Below are 23,446 nucleotides of genomic sequence, written 5' to 3' on the forward strand. Positions count from 1 at the left end.
AATACAGAAAAATAAGTTTGTACATTGAAAAAAAACAATGAACATGGGGATAATTTAAAAAAATATTTCTTAATTATTTAAATTCTACTACTTTCCCATTAGTATTCTGCTACTACTTGTGTTCTTTCACTATTTTTATACACAACTACTTACATTCCACTATTATGTGTACCTGACATATCAGTCACTTTTAACATTCTAACACTATTTATTTCAAATTATTAAAAAAATTATATTTTCCTCTTTAACTAAATATAACAGCACGACACTATTAACTGCAAATAAGAATGCATTTTAAATATTAATTTGAGAAGAAACATTTGTTAAGCAAACTATCTGTAAGCTTTGAACTTATCAAATAGTAAAACACAGGAGAATTATTTTTTTTTTACGCTTATTATCAAACCACAAACCTTATTGGGAAGGATATCAATGAGACGGCAACAACAGCTATATCTAAAATATTAAACATGTTGCGACAGAATGCTCCCTTGTGTAACATGAGGCCATCGGTGACCACCTGAGATGGGGACAAAAAAGTGAATTCATACTTCATAGAAAAACAAAACATGATGGAATCAAGCAGAACAAAAAACAATGAGCTCATGAAATATATTAAACCCATTGACCAAAGAATAACAACATTCAAGGAATTTTGATAGGTTACCTCAAAATAGCATAAAGTAGGAGGTTATCATTGAATGTACAAACAAAAAGTTAGCCACCAAGTTTAAAACAATACTTGCTCTGATAAATTGTATACCAGTGCAAGCAAGTAGTACATTCGTATGTACAGACATATACAGGCGCCTACTTCATAGAAGAGCATCTCACAGCCCTAAACATGGGCACTGCTATAAGTCACTCTTAGCTAATGTCCTGACACCTATTATTTATATAATGTTTGCTACCTATTCTGGCACCAGCTATTAATATAATATGATGTTTACTAACTAACTCAACATAATGACAACATGGAAGGTTGTGAATTACTTTGATAATGATTTCAATGGAGAAGATTGCAGTGAAGACATAGTCAAACTTGTTCAGGATCTCATTCCTTTCTGAGGTTGCATTCAGGGGATCCTCAGCTGCCAAGCTAGCACTAGAAATAAGGATGCAGACAAGGATGAAGTTTCCAAAGTAGGAGTGGTTGCAGATTCTGTGACAGATGATGCGGAATCTGAAACAAGATACACATTTTGTAATAATGATGGCAAGAAATTATTTAATATACTCCAAGGTTTTAATGATAGATTTAATTTGAAGCTGATGTACAAATGCTGGGGGTAATTACTAATAAAACAAAAAATGGCATACAAAAGAAACTATCAGATAATGTAAACATAAAATCAAAATTCATTGAATGTTACATAAAGTGAGTTGAAGCCCATGAACATTTTGATTTACTCAACATCAAGTGTTACTCATTGAAAGACTAACAAAAACAAAAAACAATTTCTTACTGTGTTCATTTTTATTAATTGGTATTGGCTAATGAATGGGTGTCTAAGTGTGCCTGATTGATTGTAATGTATAAAATGTTATCCTACAATAGAAACATTAATTAACATATTTTTATAATTTTAGGGTTAATGATGTTTGCAATCATCTTATACATGTGGCACGTTGCTAGCAGTCAACTGTGTCAAGGGACAATGAATGGACCACAGTATGCTGGTATGAGTTATCCACATGTAAATCACATGTGATATGGTTATAGGATCAGGACTGACATTTTCTGTGATTTTTCGAGAAGGCCATGATAAACCCTAGATAAAGACAGTGTGTCAGAGTCACAGAATCAGTCTGGCACTGTTAGTCCACAGTCAGTCTGGTATAGGGAAACCAGAATGAAGCTTTATGAGTCCAGAATGAGAGAGAGACCACTAGATTTGAGTTTGTCAGCATGGTTATGCACAGTGAAACATTTGCAGTTAGTGTATCATGCTGCCTATTGTACAGTTTTGGCTGCTAATTTATTGATCATCAAAGTATTAGATAATTTTTAATCCCATGTTGTCAAGTTCTTGAGGTAGTTGTTTCATGTTGAGCAGTGTTTGCAGAGAGCCTGATAGACAAAGTTGTAGCAAGAGTAAAAGACTTAAAACTGTTTCCTTACTTGTTTGTAGGAGAGAACAAAAACAGAGAAGAGAAAGGGGGAATGGGTTTTATCTTGGAGGATATGTGTAGCTCAGACATGCGTCTAGGTCGTGCTGATGAGGGCGCTTCATCATCCTCTTCATCTTCCTCTCCTTCCCCATCCTCAGTTCCAGTGCCCTCTGTTTCCTCTTCCTCCTCATCTGTTCCCTCATTTTCTTCTTCATCATCTGCAGCAACAATTCAAACTTATGCATTTATTTGAAATTAAAAATAAAACTAAAACTGATAACAATGAAATACAAAGGGGAACACAATTTTACTACTAATTTAATCTATAGTAGGAAATAAGATCAATATTTAAAATCAAGAAAAAATAAACTAAAAAAATATAATATGAAGATATTAATGGATCACTTTTGTGACTAAATTTCAAGTAGATCTGGGTATCTAAATCTGTATATAAACTAGATTTAAAAGATGTACTCCAAATCAATCATACTTTGTGATTCAAATTTATACACCAACGTTTATGAAGAAATGAAAACTAAATCTCTCTTATTTTTAGCCAAGCAAGACAACTACTTTAGGGCCCTAACAAATATGTACATACCTCTTAGTGGCACTTTATGACTGTTTCTGTACTCTCCAGATAAAGCGTGATCAGGGCTAAGGTCAAGACGGACATGATGGTCGCTATGAATACTGTCCTGCCTTTGTGACCTGAAATTGATAAACACGACTTCATCAGACATTTGAGTACTTAACTAAAATAAAACAAAATAATCTGAAATCACACATTAATAATAATAATAATTTCATTAATATCGCTCTGTTAACTAATATAGGACTGTGTGTGCCCCCATCAAAAACACAGAATCAACAGTTATATATTAGTTGTAGTGGAAAATCTTTTAAGAAAAAAAGGACAGAAATTGAGCCAGTTTAAGTCTGCAATGATAGTACAGTTAACTTTTTGTTTTTGTCTTGGTAAGGTCTTCAATAGATTTGATGTTCTTTTTTCTTCCTATTTTTTATAATGTCATAAACGGTTAACGGTAGGTTGCCAGATGCCAGTAGGTTGCCAGATGCCGTTAGGTTGCCAGATGGCATAAATCAAAGAAAGGGCAGTGGGAGTTTTACTACAGCCTTATCTCTTAACAATTTCCCATGTTTCAGAAACAGAAAATGTTTTATGTTTATGTCTGCAACTTGCCATTCTACAAGACGCAACAAAAACATCAACACTAAAACAAATATGTCAGGTAAACTGAATATTAATAATCACACAAAGACAATCAAGAATGTATCACAAATAAACAATGCAAGAAGCGCACAAGAGGCGAGACTTGCACATCAAAACATGCATGTGCCAAGTCATCATTGGATTAAAAAGTGTCAGACTCCCAAGGGTCAACTGTATGGATGATAGTACGACTTTGTTTTTTTCTTCATTTAATGACATTTTCATTTTGTTTGAATATTTGAGTGCAGAAGTCAGCATGCAAGTGTAAACATCTACATTTATAATCCACAAGCGTGGTCGAGAGGCTAAGAGCGCTTGAACTTGGCTTGGCTTGGCTACCTAGAAGGGGGCTCGAGGTTCGACACTAGACTCAGGCAGAGTTGTGTTTACTGAGCGCCTAAAAGCAGCACGGCAAAACAACTCCTAGACACTCCCCCCCCCCCCCCCCCACTGGTCCACAAATGAGATTGGACCAAAAGTGCTCTGAGCACACTATAAGCATGAAAGTAGCGCTATATAAAAGTAATTATAATAATACAGAGTAACTGCTAGTCCATCTGATTGCGTGTCTTTCTTTAAACAGTCCTTACTTACAACTATTTTTGCAAACATTTTATTATCCTCTTGTAATCCAACATCAGACAGAAAAACGTATTTGAACCCATAAGCAACAGAAATACTTTAAGAATACTATATCTCCTTGTTTTTTAATGGTGTAGATCAAACTAAATGCAGACCAGATGTTTACCTTCTGCTTCTGGAGCTTGGCTGTCTGCTCAAATGATTGGACTCTTTCTCTGCCGTCTCAGCATTATCATTACCATTCACATCAAGACCTTCCTCTTCTCCACCCTGTTGAACAAAACATACAGCAATTGTGCATTAGACAAAACAAAACATATTTTTCAAGTTGTTTATTATGTTAAATAAACAGCACAATCAGGAGTGTATCTTACAGACGTTACTTCAAAATAGAAGATAATTACATCCTACTCATTTCATTTTTCAATCTAGTCATGCATGTTGATCAGTGACTTAAACTCTGGTAAGTCGTTGGTTTTCCTGGCTGATTCAGGCAACCCATTCCATTCTCTAATGGCACTAGGGAAAAATGAGCACTGCATGAATTTGTCCTAGCATATGGAAAAAGAAATGTGCCTTTATCTTTGCATCTTTCTGGGTAGGTTTCGTTTTTCTATTTGTAAATTATGGTTCAGTGTTTCTATGTATTATTGCAACTTTACTTTTTATTCTTTTGTCCTGAAGTGTTTCTAAAGTTTTACTCATGGTGTTTCGATTTTCTTATATCTTAATCCTTATAAGAAATGGTATAAATTTTCTAATATTTATCTCAAAATAATTATTATTAGATAGAACAGATTCAGTAAAAAAAATATTTTACTGTAAAAAAACTTAAACCACAGTTAAAAACAGTTTTGAATCTCTGAAAAAAAAGTAAATTCAAAAACAGCAATTTGAAACCCAAGGCTTTCTGTGGCTATGTTTCAAAAATCTTTCTATTCAGGGAACTCTAAATCACTAGCAAGTGAAAACTCCATACCTCTTGCTCCTTGTTGGGACTTCTACTTTTTGACCTCCTGAGTGACCTTGTTCTTTCTTTCTCCTCTTTCTTCTCCTCCTCAATTTCTGTTAAACTCTGTGCATCAGCTAAATTATCCACAGCAATGGCCAAGAACACATTTAGGAGAATATCTTTTTGAAGTTAAGAAATATCAACAATTGACTGCAAAGGATTTTTTTTATAAAGATACAATTGGCAGATCTTGTCTAAATTTTGATTCCTAGATCTATTCAGTGGTGGGTCATTAAAAGGCATGCAAGCAAAGTCCTAGACAATGGCTAATATTCAAAGCCTTTTTCTGTCTAAAAATGGAGTTATTGCTAACAAGCTAATTAAGTGTTTTGGTATGTCTACTTTAGCATTACTTCCAAAACAAATTACAGTGTTAGCTGAAAGAAATTGTTTTGTTTGGTGAAAGGATACAGTTACCTACAATGTAGAGTACCACAAAATAAAGACAAACCATAACTTCAGGAGAACTGGTACCTCCGTAGGATCGTATTCCATTGTACATGACTACATTCCAATCCTCACCAGTTAAAATCTTAAAAAGAAAATTAAAAAAAAAAAATGAAAAATGCAAGAAACTTAAAGAAAAATTATAATTGCATATAGTGCTGACTCTCACTATTTAGTATTAAAAACATTTTTAAAAAATTCGGCTCACAATGTTTGTTTAAATGAAGTAAAAAAAACAACTTAGGTTTATTGACATTTACAACAAATGTTACACAAATTTCCACAAGAAGTTGGCTTAAAGTTTTACAAGCAATGCTTTGCTTTATAGGCATTACATTCTAAATTATATTTTGCAATATATACAACATAGAATATGCTACATTGACTTATGCATGTCTATTTTTTTTTAGAGAAAAAACTTTTGAAAAGGATATACAAAAAATCAATGAATCTTGTTACCTGAAATACAGTAAGCAGTGCAGGCCAAAAGGCATCAAAATTACTTCTTGGCTTGTCGCCATCGTCAAAATTGAACTTGCCTCCAAAGAGCTGCATTCCCAGTAGGGCAAAGATGACAATGAATAGAAAAAGCAGCAACAACAAACTGGCGATTGAGCGCATACTGTTCAAGAGTGAGGCCACCAAGTTTCTTAGTGAGGACCAGTATCTGAAATAAAGAGAAGAAAGAGTTTTTTTTTTATTCCATTCTGTTTTTTGAAAGTAACAGTTTAACATTTTCTTAGTGAATATCAGTATCTAAAAATATCAGTTTGAACTTTTTATTGTCTATTCTGTTTTTGAAAGTAACAGTTTAACATTTTCTTAGTAAGGATCAGTATCTAAGAATATCAGTTTGATCTTTTTATTGTCTATTCTGTTTTTCCAAGTAATAGTTTAACATTTTCTTAGTAAGGATCAGTATCTAAGAATATCAGTTTGATCTTTTTATTGTCCATTGTTTTATTGAATAATGTTTTAAAATAACCAATATGTAAGAAAAAAAAATACAAGACTTTATTTTTAAATTCTTTCTTTTGCATGCATTAATGTTTTAAAATTTTCATTTCATCTTATTTCATTGGATTTGTTAATATAGATGCTTAGAAGTTTTGTTTAGGTTCCAGCCTATTTCAAGTATAATAATAAAAAAAGATCAAGCTGTTCTAATAATAAAAAAAAAAGATAAAACAAATGGGTCACCTTGTGGCCTTGAATACCCTGAGAAGGCGAGCACATCTGAGCACAGAGATACCCAGAGGGGGAAAGACGTCGGTGTACATCAATATGACTTCCAGAATACTGCAGACCACCACAAAGCTGTCAAAGCGGTTGAAGAGGGACACAAAGTAGCCTTGAAAGCCCAGCGAGTACATCTTGACCACCATTTCAAATGTGAAGAGGACAACAAAGAAGAGATTGGCAATAGCTGTGAAATAAAGGCAACACAAGAGTTGGCAACACAAGAGTTGATAACAAGTTTGAAACTATCTACATGCTGTACAAATCATCAAATAGCTAGTCTTTCACATGAGCTATACATCAATTCTTTCACATGAGCTATACATCAATTCTTTCACATGAACTTAACATTAACTCTTTCACAAGAACTAAACATCAATTTTTTCACATTAAATTGTGATTAATTATTCCTGGTCTATTATTTAACTGTTTTAGGTACTTTGTAAAATAATCTACAGTTCTTAAAAAAAAAAATGTTGTCCAAACCTACAGTTTCAGACCTGAGGCTGACAGTTAGCAGACTTTGAATTCAGTTCTGAGACCTATATCACATGTTTAAGAAGCTATCCCTGGCCCACTAGCCATCTGATAAACTGTGCCACTTATTTCATTTATCAAATACATCGATTAGATTGCTATCCAAAGAAACAATTATTTAACTTCACAAGCTAAACTATTTATAATATTTGTTGAGCCCCGAAGCAATTTTGTTGCTTAACTTCAGTTCAACAATGCATACATTTCTTCTCAGCTCATTTAGAAACTTGGTCATGCTACACAGGTTTTTACCAATATTTAACTGCCCAAATATTCTTCAGTTCTAGCGGATTACAAAGTCATTACATCAAACATGTTATATTTGTTGGTAGACAGAAAAAATGAATCTAAAATAATTGTATAAAAAAGAAAACTGCACAGATTGGAATTGTTTCACAATGAGAAATAATGTTTAGATTAAATCAATAAAAAGAATAAGAAAAGCTGAATATGAACAAATTGGCTTTAAACTTTATTTTACTGAAATACAGAGATGTTTACTAGTTTTCTTCGTAACGAAAACAAAATTTAAAAACTTTTACCATAAGTAATAATTTTTTTTTTTTTTTTCAAGCTGCATTATCTAGAAATTGTGAAACTGAAAATGTGTATCTATAAAAATGTGTACCCTGAAAGTTGTCCAGCCATTCTGGTTGTCCATAATGCTCTGACGTCAAGACTATTGTGTTCAGAAAGACAAGCACAATCACAGCCCAGTAGAATGCTTGAGACTTGACAATTTTACGACAGAAGCGCCTGTACCTTCTGTTTAACTTCTGAAGATATAATCTAATGAAAAAAAAAAAAAAAAAACACCCACATGTATCTGTTATTTATAGTAGGATTAAAAACATGTATCTTGTATACATTACAAAAACAGTAGCTAACTATTACTTCATACATGCAAGATTTATTGTTTTTAGAATAATTTTATATGAACCAAACTTATTTGAATGCTAAAACCTACAGTCGTCTTTTACTCTTTGATTAATCTCTTTGTCTAAAACAGATCATACTTCTTCACAGTCTATGCCCTGTAATGCTTAACTAAAAGTGAAATAGCTCATTTTTAGGTTCCTGGCAGTATGAGCGTTTCAAGCTGCTGAACACCCCAATGGGATTTAATCCGACTGTGAACACAGTGTTATAGAGCAAACCTCCAGCAAGGATCTTTGTTTGGTGGAGCAACTAGAACAACAGCTACTGTTACATGGGAAGCAGTGTTAGAGGTGTCTGAGGAATGTTGGTTTATCCTCCAAGATCCAAGTTTTGGGAAAAAAAAAACAACTTATTTTCATTCCAACAAATATGAGCCACACAATTCATGAACACACACACACACAGACAGAGAGACACAGAGAGATAGACACACACACAAATATATATATAACACATTTACCTCTTTTGTTGAAACCACGTCTGCTGGATTTCAACAGTTTCTCCCTCTTCCACTTTCTCTTCTGAATCTATTTCACTGACAATTTTGGCTGAGGAGGCAAATGTAACAAGTCATTATCCACTTCTGGTTGACAAACATCAAACATGCTGCCTTAAGGTCACATGACAAAGTCAAGGAAATAAGATACAAAATAGAACTAGACATAAAATTAGAAACATACAAAATTAAGGATTAGTAAAAATTAAAGGACTTTCCAATGTTATAAAAATATTTCAGAAACTTTATTGAAAGTTGCTCAAACTGAAAAACTCTTTAACTATAAATATACAATAATATGAACAATGGAAATGTTATCATATATTTTATCCTATATTTATGAGAAGTCCACTTGCAAAAGAAAATTAATCAAATCAGAATAATAAAAGAAGAAAAAAAAAACCCAGCTTTTCTTGTAGTGTATAAATATATTGATGAGCCATGAGATTGTGTGTGTGAGACACCTGCCTATTCCTTCTATCTTTTGGTTTACTTCCAGCAAGACCTTATAATAGTCTTGTTTTTAAAGGATTATGAAAACAGAACTACCTCACAATGATTCATTCAATTAATCATTTCAATTTTTAAAAGCTCTGCTGCTTTCTGAGATGTTACCTCACATTACATAATTAAGTTTAATTTTTTTTAGATGGATTTTAATTTAGCCTGTACTTTTATTAAAACCAGATTTTTTATGATTTTTTTTTTTACCCTTATGTTAGAACAATCAACACAGAATTAATAAGTATTAATCATTATGAAGATGCTTCATTTTTTATGGACTAGCTTAGAAGTATATTTTACTTGATATATTGAGCAATGATAGAATAATCTAAGTTTTTTTTTATTAAGCCCAAATCCACATTTATATTATTACATATATATTATTACTTTTACTGGGCTTAGGAGTGGAGTCTTAGCCTAGCTCTTGGCATAGCAGTGGAGTCTTAGCCTAGTTCTGGGCTTAGAAGTGAAGTCTTAGCCTAGCTCTGGGCTTAGGAGTGGAATCTTAGCCTAGCTCTGGGCTTAGAAGTGGAGTCTTAGCCTAGCTCTGAGCTTAGAGATGGAGTCTCTAGCTCTGGGCTTAAGGGTGGAGTCTCTAATCTAGCTCTGGTCTTAGGAATGAAGTCATAGTCTAACTCTAGGCTTAGGGGTGGATTCTTTGTCTAGCTCTGCACTTTGATCTTGAGTCTCTAAAACTAATGAAGTCTTAGCCTAACTCTAGGCTTAGGGGTGGATTCTTTGTCTAGCTCTGCACTTTGATCTTGAGTCTCTAAAACTAATGAAGTCTTAGCCTAACTCTAGGCTTAGGGGTGGATTCTTTGTCTAGCTCTGCACTTTGATCTTGTCTCTAAAACTAAGAGCAGATGTAGGCCCTAGACGTTTTACATTTTTGCAGTCAGTCTACTAGCACAATATAACATCACAGCTGTGTGGCTACAAAATATTAATATTACCAAAGTTTATTTCAGTCTAGAACTATAAATAAAATAATTTAATGCTACATCTACAATCACCTAGTCAAGAACAATGATTGCTAACAGCCTGAAAAAGTCTAAGAGAACAACTCAATTATGTCACAAAATCGACACAGTACCTTGTGCTAGTGGATAAATTATATATTTTATGAGCAGGCCAGGCCTTATAATCACCAAGGCAACATGCTAGTAAGGTTTTTAACCTACAAGTACATTTGTTTTTTACCAAAGTTGAAAAAAAGAGCTAATCCTAAAAATGAAAACACATTATTTATTAGAGATTCTAATTTATATAGACAACAGGTAGTGGCTTGATATCTATACAAAACATTATATCAGACTAATATCAACAATCAACCTGATTAGATTGGGGAATACACAGCTCATTCTATGGCCATAGACGGGATCTGGTAGGTATGAGGAGAGGCATTGTAGACACAATGAGATATAGATTCATTCATGTTATAGTTTGTCCTAATAGTTTGACTAGGTGACATGACCTGCTGGTGTCAATAAAACTTTGCTAAAAAGTGGAACATAAATAGATCAGGGCAAGGAAACAAAACACTGATATTTTTTTCTTCTTCTAAAGCTCTTCATATCTGGTAAGTTGGGCAATCATAAAGTGAAGGGTTAATAAACAGATGAGATGGCAATGACTAAAAGAAAATAGGCCAATGTGATACATTTGACAATATTTTGTTGTCTTTGTCTAGTGACGGCACTTTAGTCAAAAAAGCCTTTGTTTTCTCTCACCTTTGGAAAACCTAAAATGTATTTCTACACAAGTAACTAAAAAGCCTGTTTTCATTTACTTTTGGAACCCCTTTCTGTATTATTTTGGGCCAATGCATCACCACTGGGTCTAAAAAAAGGCTAGTATTTTACATGCTGATAGGAAATTTCATTCCTTTTTTTTTTCAGGGTGGGGGTGGGGGATGGAGACAAAAGAAAAGAGCTAACAGACATTTTATTTTGATGAAACTATTGAACAGATCACCTGATGGAAGGCATAGTGATTAGTGATGACCAGCTTTGAACTATTCAAGTAAATGGGAAAAAAAATGTTTTAAAGTTTCTGATCTTTAGAGATATTTTTCCTTATATTTAAAGTAAAAATTGTGTGACCTTTCAATTAGACTTTCAGCAATATTTCTTTAAAGAATATCCTAAGAACTTCTTATTTTACAATATATGATTGTAATGCTGAAGATATTTATAGAAACAATGCTAGGTATTTGAAATATAGACAAAACTTTATGAATCAATGATAAGACATTATGACCCCTGCCTATAAGGGTAAACGAAAAAGGTAAACAAAGCCAAAATACAATCTCCCAAAATAGTATCCATTGATTTAACTTGTGTTGAGGTCCAAAATTTAAAAAAAAAATTCCTATTATGCCAGAAGCTGCACCTGTATGATATGTAAATGCAAAATGCGCCAACAGGCTTGAACCAAATGTTTGGAAAATATAGCAGGGAAAAAAAAATATTGGCAGCAGGCTGTGGTTGACAGGCTCTAGAGCTATGCCGATTGTAGAACATAGCAGTCAGTTTGTCAAGACATTTACAAATAAGTTTATTAAATGATGAGCATGACTTAAGTGGACAATTTCTTGAGGTATTTGACATGCAAAAGTATAATGAAGTCGCTGATGCTATTTATAACAGGCAAATGTAAACCTTGAAAGAAAGATGTTTGACTTGGATGGATGCTTGTTTCCTACTCCATCAAGTCCAAATTGAAATGGATGCATTTTTAATAAGGTTTCATTTAGTAATTACGGCCCACAGAACATTTTAAAATCAGGGTAAGAGGAATAACTTGGAAGATTTTTTTTTTGGAAATTGATTTCAGTGAATTTTTTAAATTTGTGAACATTTCAATATTTAATTATCAACCCAGGTGGATCCCTTCGTCATACTGTTTAAAATCTTCCTGACTTGCAACCCATCAAGTAGGCCATTATCTCATAGTGTTAAAACTTAGGTAGGCCTATATCTCTCATTTACATAAAGAAAGCTAGGACATCATTACTATGTTAGGTCAATAAAAAAAATAAAATTAAGTGACATTAATTCTTAGTTGCCCAGACAATATATCACATATTAGATGTAAAAAAATAATAGACTTGGCATTTTGGACAGGATACGAGCATCCAGAAATCACCTCACCAAGCATTCATTACAGTTCTGATAGCCTAAGATCCACTTCCAATGACTCATTGACCCAGTGCCTTAGATGTTTAAAGACGACCTGATGTACCCATTGAGTCAAAGAATGCAGCAAATATCTACTTGTATACCTACATCCATATACAGCGCTGAATCCAATAACTTACCAAATGAAAACTTCCAGCAAGCTTAAAATGAGTAAAGGAAAAAGAATGTCAATCAGGCTGACACCAACCTGAATGTTCAGTCTAATCACTGGTTGGCGCAGTCATGTCTATATATTTGGAGTCTCTAAAATATTAAGCAAAACAATTTTCCACCTGAAAACTTGAGATTTACTGATGAACTTAGCCAAAACAGGGAGTTAGTGACATGGATGTTAGTACAAGCATATATATTCAAACTCACACATTAAAATGTATGTAAAATCAAATATACACAAACAAAAATTGTAAGTCAAATGTCATAACAATAGCAATGTTAGTTTTTACAGAAAAGGAAATGTGTTCAGAAATCTTCAGAAAGCCCTGTTCTAGATGTAAAAACAACACACACAAGGTGCATGTATTTAAGTAAAGCAGTAGGTCTATAACTCTTATAGAATGAATATTAAATCTAATGAAGAATCGACTTACAGTGTCTTGGTGTAGCACCCTCTTCAGCCTCATCCTCTACTTCTGGGTCAATGTCCTCTAATGAAACAGAACAAGTACAACATTAGTTGAAATGATAGTTTAGATTTAGTTCAAAATAAAGTATTGATGAAACATAAGTTTACAAGGAAGAAACAGTGAACTACTACTACTGGGGGGAAGAAGAGGAAACCGTGCCTCAAATTCTGTTTGACTGCCCCAAACTTGCTGATCTCCGTCTCGACAGGTCTGGGAAACCCAAAATTCTCTACCTGTATGGCGACATTTATGCACTACGCAAGACAGCTGGGTTTCTGTCCAGGGCTTTTGCAAGAGAGGATTTGAGCCTCTCAGGCCCTCACTCAAATGGAGTTTGATGATGATGATGATGATTATATTTATGTTTACAGTGTTAAATCTCAAAACAAATATTCAGAAGGAATGTATATCCATTACAAAATAGTAACAATTTCAGCTTGTCTGTAAGGCAATTATTTTATATAGGTAACACTTAAGTTACTAGATTGAAATAGTTTTGATAAAGTTCATTTACGGTACAAAGTGATATGAGGTAAATATCAATTGTATCAAGGTAATTAAAAAAACAAACAGTATGGATCAATATATAGCACTATCTCCTATAAAATGAATAACTGTCATTTTTCCTTTATAGCCATTTATGATACATCCAATAAAAGCAAAAAGGAAACTGGCGACCCAAACGTTGCAGCACTTCAAGGACCACTTTTTAGTTTTGCTGTGTTATGACTTAAATATGGCATATTAGTGTGCCAGATGAAATGATGTCTTTGTATGGTAAAGATGGGGGTGGGGGGGTGGAGAGAGTCCTTACTTGTCAAGAAATGTTAAGGCTCCTCTGATAGTCAAATCTAATGCTTTGCCTTCATAATGTGGCTAAACCTAGCTGAAGCTTATTTAACTATTAGAGAAATGGCTAAACCTAAAGAAGCTTGATGAACTCTAAAGCAGTTGACTAGCAACTCTAAACCAATTTACTTAGTGAACACAGGGTGTCAGCTTCAATAATGCTACGTTTGAAGAGAGTGACTCAAACCTTTGAATCATAGTGAATAGTTGTCACATCCTCATTTGACATTCATTTTCAAACAGTAAGTACAACTATAATAATACTTCACTTCAGCATCACAGTGGGTAACGAAAAAAGGGTACTGCTCCAGTACCAAAGACGACTGACTTAAATTAAGTTTAGCAATTCTCACTTCCGCTTTCTACTCAGAGGTTTGCTCGTGTTTTCACTTTCTTGAATAACACTCAATGACAAACGAGGCTGTGACAATAATTGACTTATGCTGTCCTACCAAGTTGTTGCTTATTCATGTACTATTGGTCATCATTAGTTCTGGAGTGAAATGCATATAAAGAATTCTTTATGAGGATCAACCAAAACAAAGTAAATATTGTCATTATGAGTCATCTTTCTTCCTGTAAATATTGTCATTATGAGTCATCTTTCTTCCTGTAAATATTGTCATTATGAGTCATCTTTCTTCCTGTAAATATTGTCATTATGAGTCATCTTTCTTCCTGTAAATATTTTCATTATGAGTCATCTTTCTTCCTGTAAACATTGTCATTACAAGTCATCTTTCTTCCTATAATATTGTCATTACGAGTCATCTTTCTTCCTGTAAATATTGTCATTACAAATCATCTTTCTTCCTGTAAATATTGTCATTACAAGTCATCTATCTTCCTGTAAATATTGTCATTACAAGTCATCTATCTTCCTGTAAATATTGTTATTACAATTCATCTATCTTCCTGACTTGCCTGCCTGAGTGATCCAGTCTAAATAGCCTCTCAGATCTTCCTCTAACTGTTGCTTCTCTCTTAATTTTTGAAAGTCTCCTCTGGCTTTGGCTTTTTCTCTTTCTTTAGAAAACTCACTGAAAACAAAATGAAAAAAATAGTTAACTCTTAAACTTCTTCAGATGCTAATTCATTAATCAATGAATTATTGAAATCAATACACTCAACTCTTCCTGCACCAAAAGTTAGGTTTAAATAATAGTGGTAATGTTTCTGAAATAGTGAGGGATTTCTTCAATTTCATTTAAACAAAAAAAAATTTAAGCAATGACAGATGGTCGTCTCTCTCCAGAATAGGGCTTTAAATCACATCGACAATTGTTCTACGAGATGAAGCATAGTCTGAAGGAGGCCAATGATTAGGGTGAAGAGATAAAACCTAAAAAGACTGCCGCCAGACAATGACTTTGTCAGTATTAGATGTGACAAAATATGCAGGTCACAACTGGGTTTGCATAGTCATTGGAAATACTACCCTCATCTTTAATCTTCAGAATCGAAGATATTACCTTAATTATTATTTCATACTTTCAAAGTTTTTATTGGATACTGGATTCCCTATTTAAATGATAACAAAATATAGTGTGAAACAAAGTTATATATAAATATAGTGTAGAACTAAGTTATATATAAATATAGTGTAGAACTAAGTTATATATAAATATAGTGAAGAACTAAGTTATATATAAATATAGTGTAGAATTAAGTTATAAATAAATATAGCGTAGAACTAAATTATATCATATCACAGAGAAACAATTCCACATATAAGCTATATTTAGTTTGACACAACAGTTCAAATAGCTTAATGACCAAAGTAATTATTGTAATACTAGCATTCCCGTTTGGTTAAATGTGATACTCATATTTGCTTAGTAATAAATTTGGTCTATTGCGATAATAATAATGATAATAATAGAGTTAATTATTTTTCATTGTTTCAGATGAATAAAACTTCTCATTTTAAGTCTGATTACCATGTATTTTTCCCTTATGTTTAGTGGGGCTATTGTTGACAAGAAGACATTTGATGAAACATACAAACTCTACGAGATGAGAACTAGATCTGAATACTCACCCGCTGAGAACACCAAGTACAAGGTTAAGGACAAAGAATGAACCAATGATGATGAGGCTAACAAAATAGATCCATGGCCATTCAGAACCAAGAGAACGACTAACCTGCTCAACGAAAAAAAACACAAGCGTATTGTATACATCAAGGACATGACTTAAAACATTTTCAATGTGGTTTTCACTTCAAAAATAAAAATATGAAATTTTATCTAGTCCAATAAGATTAAAGATGGTTGGATTATAGCTTAAATAATATATTTTTTCACTAAAATAGTAAATACATATTTACATATAATATGGATATTTAATTTTTTTATATAAAAAAAAACCCTTTGCATCTATTTTCAAAAAAAAAATTAATTACAGGTGCCAAATTTTATCTTTGAGGAAAAAGAAATAGGAACATGTATTTTCTTTGTTTTAAAAATGGTATACATTTATGTGCATACAATAGACCTATGCATAAAATATGCATGTTAAATTTAAAACAGATAAGTGTGCTACCAAAAGTAGACGTTGCCCCAATTTCAAGCACAATATTATCAGTATAGAAATTGGATTTTTAAAAAGCCCTTTTTGTTTTCGGAATCTCAATAAGACATATGGACAGACAGCACTAAAATAGCTTTCTTCATTGTGAGTTGAAAAAAAAACAACTATCAAGAAAATGCACTTGAGAATTATACATCAAATATGTATATATATATATAAATATATAAAAGTAAGTTTTAGGTATTATATCTCATTTAAATATCTTTTATCAATTTAGAAAGCAAACTCACATCATACATAACAGTGGTCCAGCCCTCCATTGTTATACACTGGAAGACAGTCAACATGGCAAGACCAAAATTATCAAAATTTGTGATTCCAAAGTTGGGACCTTCATAGGTACCATTTAAATCGCAGTGTGCGCCTTCCTCACATGTGTAACCTTTCCCACAGATGCGTACACCTTCACCATATTCATATAACTCAGCTGAAAAATAAAAAGAATGTTTGAAGTTATTTGCATTCTTTAGATAGGTGCAGCAATAGAGTTAAGCAGTTTTTAATTTTTTGAATTCCCAACTTTAGCATGTTGACTATGAGATAGCAATCTTAGTCAGAAAAGGCTGCAGAAGACAAGTCCTAAGTTTAAAAAAAAAACAATGTGAACTGTATGGCTAAGTGGGATTCACTGCTTTGCAACCTAACAGAGGCTAGAGTTCGAATCTTGATGTAGACTAGGAGAATTGTTTGCTTAGCACCCAAAAGCAGCTTGGATATCTAGTCCAAGATGTCCCCTCCTCTCACATGTCCACAAAAGACAATGGACCAGACTGTAAAAAAGAAGAAGGGTTTTGGTGTCTTTGTAATGCCTCATATATGTTAAACTATTGTCAGCGTACATCTCCATCCAAGGCAAACATGGACAGTTAAAATAAAGCAAGAAGGAACTGATATAAAACCAAACATGAAAGTATACTTACTGGAATTTGGTTTGAGGCAGGCATTATGTAGATGCCCACAAAACAATTCAAGACCGATGATGGCATAGATGATGATGACAAAGATGACAAGTAGGGCTATATGTAACAAAGGAACCATGGCACGTAGAATGGAATTTAAAACCACTTGAAGACCTGTCAAGATAATATTTCATTCCCAATTGTTAGAGCATCAATTAAAAAATAATAATTTGAAAGTGAATAGGTTAAACCAGTGTCATTAAATGATATTAATGCCCTGAGAGTCAATGTCTTTAAATGGTACTGGTTCAACTTATTAACTTTTGTATGTTATTTTCTTTTTATAAAGAACATTAATTAAAGCTATATATTCTGCTAGAAGATATGAAGACAGTGTTGTCATGATTTGAAACAGAATTCAAGTTTCAATTTAAGTATCATAAGATATAAGGAAGACTTACTTGGGGCTCGAGACACCAGTCTTAAAGGCCTCAATACTCTGAATGCTCTTAGGGCTTTCACATCAAAACCCAATTTTTGATTCCAGGGGAGATAATTTAAAAGTATACTAATAATTCTGAAAAGAAAAGAAAGATGAAGAGCTATAGTATAAAGCTTTTGAAAAAGTAAAAATATATTGCATTCAATAGGACAAGCAGTTGACATACTGATTAAAAAATTATTGCCATCAACATTCATAAGTCACAGAGAAACAATGAAAAAAGCGTTGTCTATCTACAACATAATGGAATTACTGACAGCTATTTCAGGCACAATGCAGATGCCATTCCTTTTTAATGTAACACATTCTTATTCTTAAACAGACTCTTTAAGTTTTACATCCTAATCTTTGATCTTATCATAAGTTGCAGTTACTTAGTACTAATAGCTCATTTGCTAATGATAATAATGACAATATTGGTTTAAAAAAAAGAAATTTGAAGCATAACAATTAATCTTGTAGATTTTTGTAAAATATCAAATTTTCAGAGGGTCATTTTTATTTGTACATTTTTATCTTCACTCTTGGAAATAAACACAAGCAGGTCTTAGAGAGGAAGTGGAGATGGATTAGTCACACCCTTAGAAAAGATACCAGCCACAGAGCTAGGCAGGCCTTAGAGTGGAACCCCCAGGGAACAAGACTCAGAGGAAGACCAAAAAGAACATGGCGACGCAGTGTACTTGAAGAAGCTGAGAGGACCGGGAAGAGCTGGGAAACCATCAAAAAACTAGCAAGAGACCGTGGAGAGTGGCGTGTTTTTGTCAAGGCCCTATGTTCCATGAGGAACCAAAAGGAATGATGATGATGATGATTGTAGTTTTTGTGGAGGATAAGGACACTGCGGTAAATCTAGAGCTGTTACAAGCAGACACGTCTTTACCATTTTTGCATTTTTATTGACAAATACTTTAAATCTTACAGTTGGCAACTAAAATATGGATAAGAAATAATATTTTTTTTTTAAATAATAAATTTACAAGCACTCTCTTTCTTTCTTCTAAAATATGTGATGCTTTTAGATCTAAATATTATTATTCATTAGGAGATCTTTATTAAAGCTTTAAAAAGTGTAGGAACCTCCACAAAAATCCTGCCTCCACTTACGTAAATCCGGCCCTGGAGAAGGATAGTAAAATAGAGAAAGAAACAATGAAAGTTTGCTGGTAATTGGAAGTCAGTTGTTGAGATTCTTGGTTGCCAATCTATATCCCTAGCTTCATCCAGTCAATGAAGTCCATGGCTTTAGTTCTAGCCTAACAGTTTCTCAATAAATCTTTTATTTTACACAAAATTCAAATTCCCACTCCAGAGATCAAGCCAGACTAGCAGAAGTGTATTAAATCATTGGCTGTTTATTGCTCAGGATATACCAACATGGAAAGAGAAGGAATGGATTATGTATGTCTACATTCTTTCACTCACACACACACACACCAAGACAAACAGGTAGCAACCAGGCCACAGCCCACAGGTAAAAAGTGTTGCCAGACTAGAGAAGCTTAATATTCAGAGCAGGTTGTTTTTTGTTTTTACTAGCATGTCCTTTGAACTGACATTCATAGACATCCTAGACTTGGAGAAGTGTTTCTTGAATGCAGTTTGACCACATTGTCTTTCTACAAAGTTTTGATCTCATGACATTATCCAGCATTTATTTATTGTGACTGGAGAATAGTACACCCAACTGTCTATGATGTCACTGGTCAATGTTCTGACCTCACACAATCCTTAAGTAAACCCAATTGTCTATGATGTCACTGGTCAATGTTCTGAATTCACACTATTCATAAGTAAACCCAATTGTCTATGTCACTGGTCAATGTTCTGAACTCACACTATTCATAAGTAAACCCAGCTGTCTATGTCACTGGTCAATCTTATGACCACACACTATATCCAAAAGTAAACCCAGCTGTCCATGTCGCTGGTCAATGCTATGACCTCACACTATATCCATAAGTAAACCCAGCATTCTATGACGTGGTCAATGTTTATCTCTAAGATAATTTAGCTGTCAGCAGTGTGTTTGGAAGTGTTCACAATTTAACCCACCTCTGCCTGTAAATTAAACAAACACTGGGAGTGCCTCTAAAGGTACTTCTGTGGGCTTGTGTACATCCTAGTCCTGGAACCAAGTGGCTCACACACAACGTAAGAAAAGTTGTTCTTTTTTTTTAATCATAGAATTAGCGTTGTGAACCTAACAGAAGAGGTCACCGAGTCCCAAGATTGAAGCCATTCTCAAAGTGTAAACATAAGTAGCGGATGAATCTAAAATCAGACAAAATGATTTACAATCATTTACATTTTTTTTTGGTCTGTGTTACGAAGTAATATGAAACATTAAGAGGTCACTATGTATGATTATTCCTGTGCCGTGTACGACAATCAGCCCCTGATTTAAACTCTAATAGGCTGACCTCAATGATTGTGGTCTGGTACGGTGATCTCTCCGTTGAACAGTGGCGGCTACTCGAAGAGGTGACCCAAGGGCCAGGCGATATTAGCCTGCTTCTATGCACTTAAGAAAACGACACGTATAAATTCATCCCCCCCCCCTTTCCCCCTACGTTTATAGATGAATGTGTTATTTTTTATTTAAATATTTTTTTAATAAGTAGCAGTTTTTGTAAAAACGCAGTCTAAAGATGACAAAATCTATCAGACTTCGACACTGACCACAATCTAATTGGAGAAGTTTGTAAAAATTCTATAATCAGAGCGAATTCCGACTTTCTCCTTTACACTGTCCATTGTAACGGTACAAATTATGGTAGGCCCTATCTCTTTTAAAAATAACTGAAGGGAGTTTTGAAATCATTTTTTTAAATACCTTTCATACAATCGGCGATTCATAGTTTACTGTTATCAGGTGGTACCCAGCTTCATTATAACACACTCAGTGTCACACACTCACACACACCACACACACACAAAGCCACGTAACAAACAAACAAAACAAAACTCATAAAATATTCAACGTAATATAAACGGGAACTAGGAGGAAGTGTATAAATCAGAACAAGAATACCAAACGTGTTTATTTTTTTTTCCTACCATTAAACCACACCATTCAAACAGCAGATCGTCATTTCCTCCGTGGATCTATCTAGTTGTCAGCTGGGAAGGATCCAGTCGAAAGTCAGAGTGACCACACCAAGATCAAGGACAAGTCAACAGGGGGAAAAAAAGGGGAGGTAACGGAGAGTAAGTTATCTTGCTTTAAAAAAAGATGTGTTAGGAATCTGATGGGTGCTATATATATGTGTAAGCTTTTAGGGGAAATAAAACCGCAGCATTCCTTCCCACCAATCATTTGAATAGCGTCAAAAACGTAAGTACATCTATCAGAACAAGACCATGAATGTTTTTAGTTCTAAACCCACCGCGATGTAACTAAGTGTATCAAACTTGGAACAATTCATGACGCTTAGATAGATAACAGCAGGACCGGATCTAAGGAAAGGCAGGCAGGCTACTGCTCAGTGGCCGTACAGGATATGGGCCTCCACAAAATGTACAAGATTTACATTCGCAACGTGGCTCTCCAATAACAAAGTTTAGGGGGAGATAATGTAAACACAACAAAGAAACCTTGTTAGCAAGATCTCGGCTAAATCCATTCTCTTGGATAGCATAATCACTTAAATAACGCTAAATTGGTCGCGAATTTCCCTTCTAATAGCACACTCCATAACACACCCACCCTGATGTGGTCGATCTGAAGGATATGTGTTTTATCGGGGTTGACCGATATATACTATATACGCTGTACAACATCATAGCATATATAGAAGTTATATAATAATAATAAAACATACACAATCACGAAATGTTAATAATAAAATATTAAACTAAATATTCATATCTTGTCATTGAAAAACAACAACAACAACAGAACATGGCCTGTATGAGGATGGAGCACACGGCATCCATGTATTAGCCTAACGCTCTATCAACTTAGCTAACCAATCATACGCTACGAGCAAAAGTTTGGCTTGAAATAAATGATTCGATTTTTGACTTGTCCTTTCTGCCCACCATTGACTTGTGCCTTCTGCCCACCATTGACTTGTGCCTTCTGCCCACCATTGACTTGTGCCTTCTGCCCACCATTGACTTGTGCCTTCTGCCCACCATTAACTTGTGCCATCTGCCCACCATTGACTTGTGCCTTCTGCCCACCATTGACTTGTGCCTTCTGCCCACCATTGACTTGTGCCTTCTGCCCACCATTGACTTGTGCCTTCTGCCCACCATTGACTTGTGCCTTCTGCCCACCATTGACTTGTGCCTTCTGCCCACCATTGACTTGTGCCTTCTGCCCACCATTGACTTGTGCCTTCTGCCCACCATTAACTTGTGCCTTCTGCCTACCATTGACTTGTGCCTTCTGCCCACCATTGACTCGTGCCTTCTGCCCACCATTGACTTGTGCCTTCTGCCCACCATTGACTTGTGCCTTCTGCCCACCATTGACTCGTGCCTTCTGCCCACCATTGACTTGTGCCTTCTGCCCACCATTGACTTGTGCCTTCTGCCCACCATTGACTTGTGCCTTCTGCCCACCATTGACCTGTGCCTTCTGCCCACCATTGACTTGTGCCTTCTGCCCACCATTGACCTGTGCCTTTTGCCCACCATTGACCTGTGCCTTCTGCCCACCATTGACTTGTGCCTTCTGCCCACCATTGACTTGTGCCTTCTGCCCACCATTGACTTGTGCCTTCTGCCCACCAATGACTTCGTCGAAAGTTTCAGCTAATAAGTAGCAGGACTTGAACACGAACTATGATCGAATGCTTCACAAATTTTAAAATTGTTCTCTTCAGCAATAATCAAGAACCTGGACAATGGGGTGTCCCGTTCACAACCGAAAACTCCTGACCTTTTTACAGTTCATCAATAACGCATTCTGTAAAACTAACAGCAGTCTAAAGTTGTTTTCAAACCCTGGACTGACCTCTTAAAGCTTCAGTTCAATATGGGGCTAATGGCAAGATAAGGAGGCAGAGAAGAAAACTCAAGATTGCAGACGCGTTTTGTAGACCATTCGTCCAAGTTCCACAAGAGTTCAATGTAATAGGTACTATCAGGCATAAACAACACAACAGGAAGGGGGGAGCCTGGAATAACATTGGTTTGCTGAATATGTTAGACTCAACAGGAACCTATTTAGGAGAGAGAAAAGAAAAAAAGGCACCGGAAACAGAGAGAGCTCAGTGGACAGTGACAGAGTAGGCGAGTTACGTTAATCTACCCACCCCGCCTCCTTTATCTCCAATTGTTCCGCCCAGTCCCCATGTGGTATTAATAGAAAATCGAAAGGTCCAGTGACCTAAACTCTGAGGGGCCATTGTATCACTGCCAACGGCCATTATCCCCTCGTAATTAGAGGCCATACAGGTTCTTTCCAATGCTGTTTCTCGCAATCTCTCTCTCTCTTTCAACTCAGTATAGACAATAACCAATCAGGCCGTTGGCTGCCTGGTCGTGTGAAATGCGCTTTGGACTGTCGTCTCGTCTAGATGGTCCGGACTCGAACTCTCCATCCCGTCGCCGTGAGGTTTGGACTAGGATCGTAAAAATCTTCAATTCGGAATGAACGTCCGAACCATGTCAAACAAAACAAACAAAAGTAGTCTATCTAGGGTTCAGATTCAGTGTTCAGATTTG

General features: G+C 34.8%; 1 protein-coding gene across 8 annotated transcripts in view; it reads right to left on the reverse strand.

Moving 5' to 3' along the window:
* Positions 1-23,446, reverse strand: part of LOC106052266 (muscle calcium channel subunit alpha-1-like) — a 114,089-nt gene that overhangs the window by 33,585 nt on the left and 57,058 nt on the right. For 7 of the 8 annotated variants that reach the window (XM_056028055.1, XM_056028053.1, XM_056028052.1 and 4 more), the window contains exons 3-20: positions 17,727-17,842; positions 17,287-17,439; positions 16,597-16,793; positions 15,816-15,919; positions 14,699-14,814; positions 12,890-12,946; positions 12,422-12,442; positions 8,563-8,650; positions 7,792-7,952; positions 6,588-6,813; positions 5,847-6,054; positions 5,352-5,472; positions 4,908-5,059; positions 4,095-4,198; positions 2,714-2,823; positions 2,123-2,330; positions 994-1,183; positions 414-520 (exon numbers count right to left, since the gene is read on the reverse strand). In XM_056028055.1, coding sequence (XP_055884030.1) covers positions 414-520; positions 994-1,183; positions 2,123-2,330; positions 2,714-2,823; positions 4,095-4,198; positions 4,908-5,059; positions 5,352-5,472; positions 5,847-6,054; positions 6,588-6,813; positions 7,792-7,952; positions 8,563-8,650; positions 12,422-12,442; positions 12,890-12,946; positions 14,699-14,814; positions 15,816-15,919; positions 16,597-16,793; positions 17,287-17,439; positions 17,727-17,842 — 2,439 coding nt within the window. The remainder of the gene's footprint in view (positions 1-413; positions 521-993; positions 1,184-2,122; positions 2,331-2,713; positions 2,824-4,094; positions 4,199-4,907; positions 5,060-5,351; positions 5,473-5,846; positions 6,055-6,587; positions 6,814-7,791; positions 7,953-8,562; positions 8,651-12,421; positions 12,443-12,889; positions 12,947-14,698; positions 14,815-15,815; positions 15,920-16,596; positions 16,794-17,286; positions 17,440-17,726; positions 17,843-23,446) is intronic. The other variant, XM_056028057.1, reaches the window with a different exon arrangement.

The sequence above is a fragment of the Biomphalaria glabrata genome, chromosome 4 (assembly GCF_947242115.1).
Source record: "Biomphalaria glabrata chromosome 4, xgBioGlab47.1, whole genome shotgun sequence".
Taxonomy (NCBI): domain Eukaryota; kingdom Metazoa; phylum Mollusca; class Gastropoda; family Planorbidae; genus Biomphalaria; species Biomphalaria glabrata.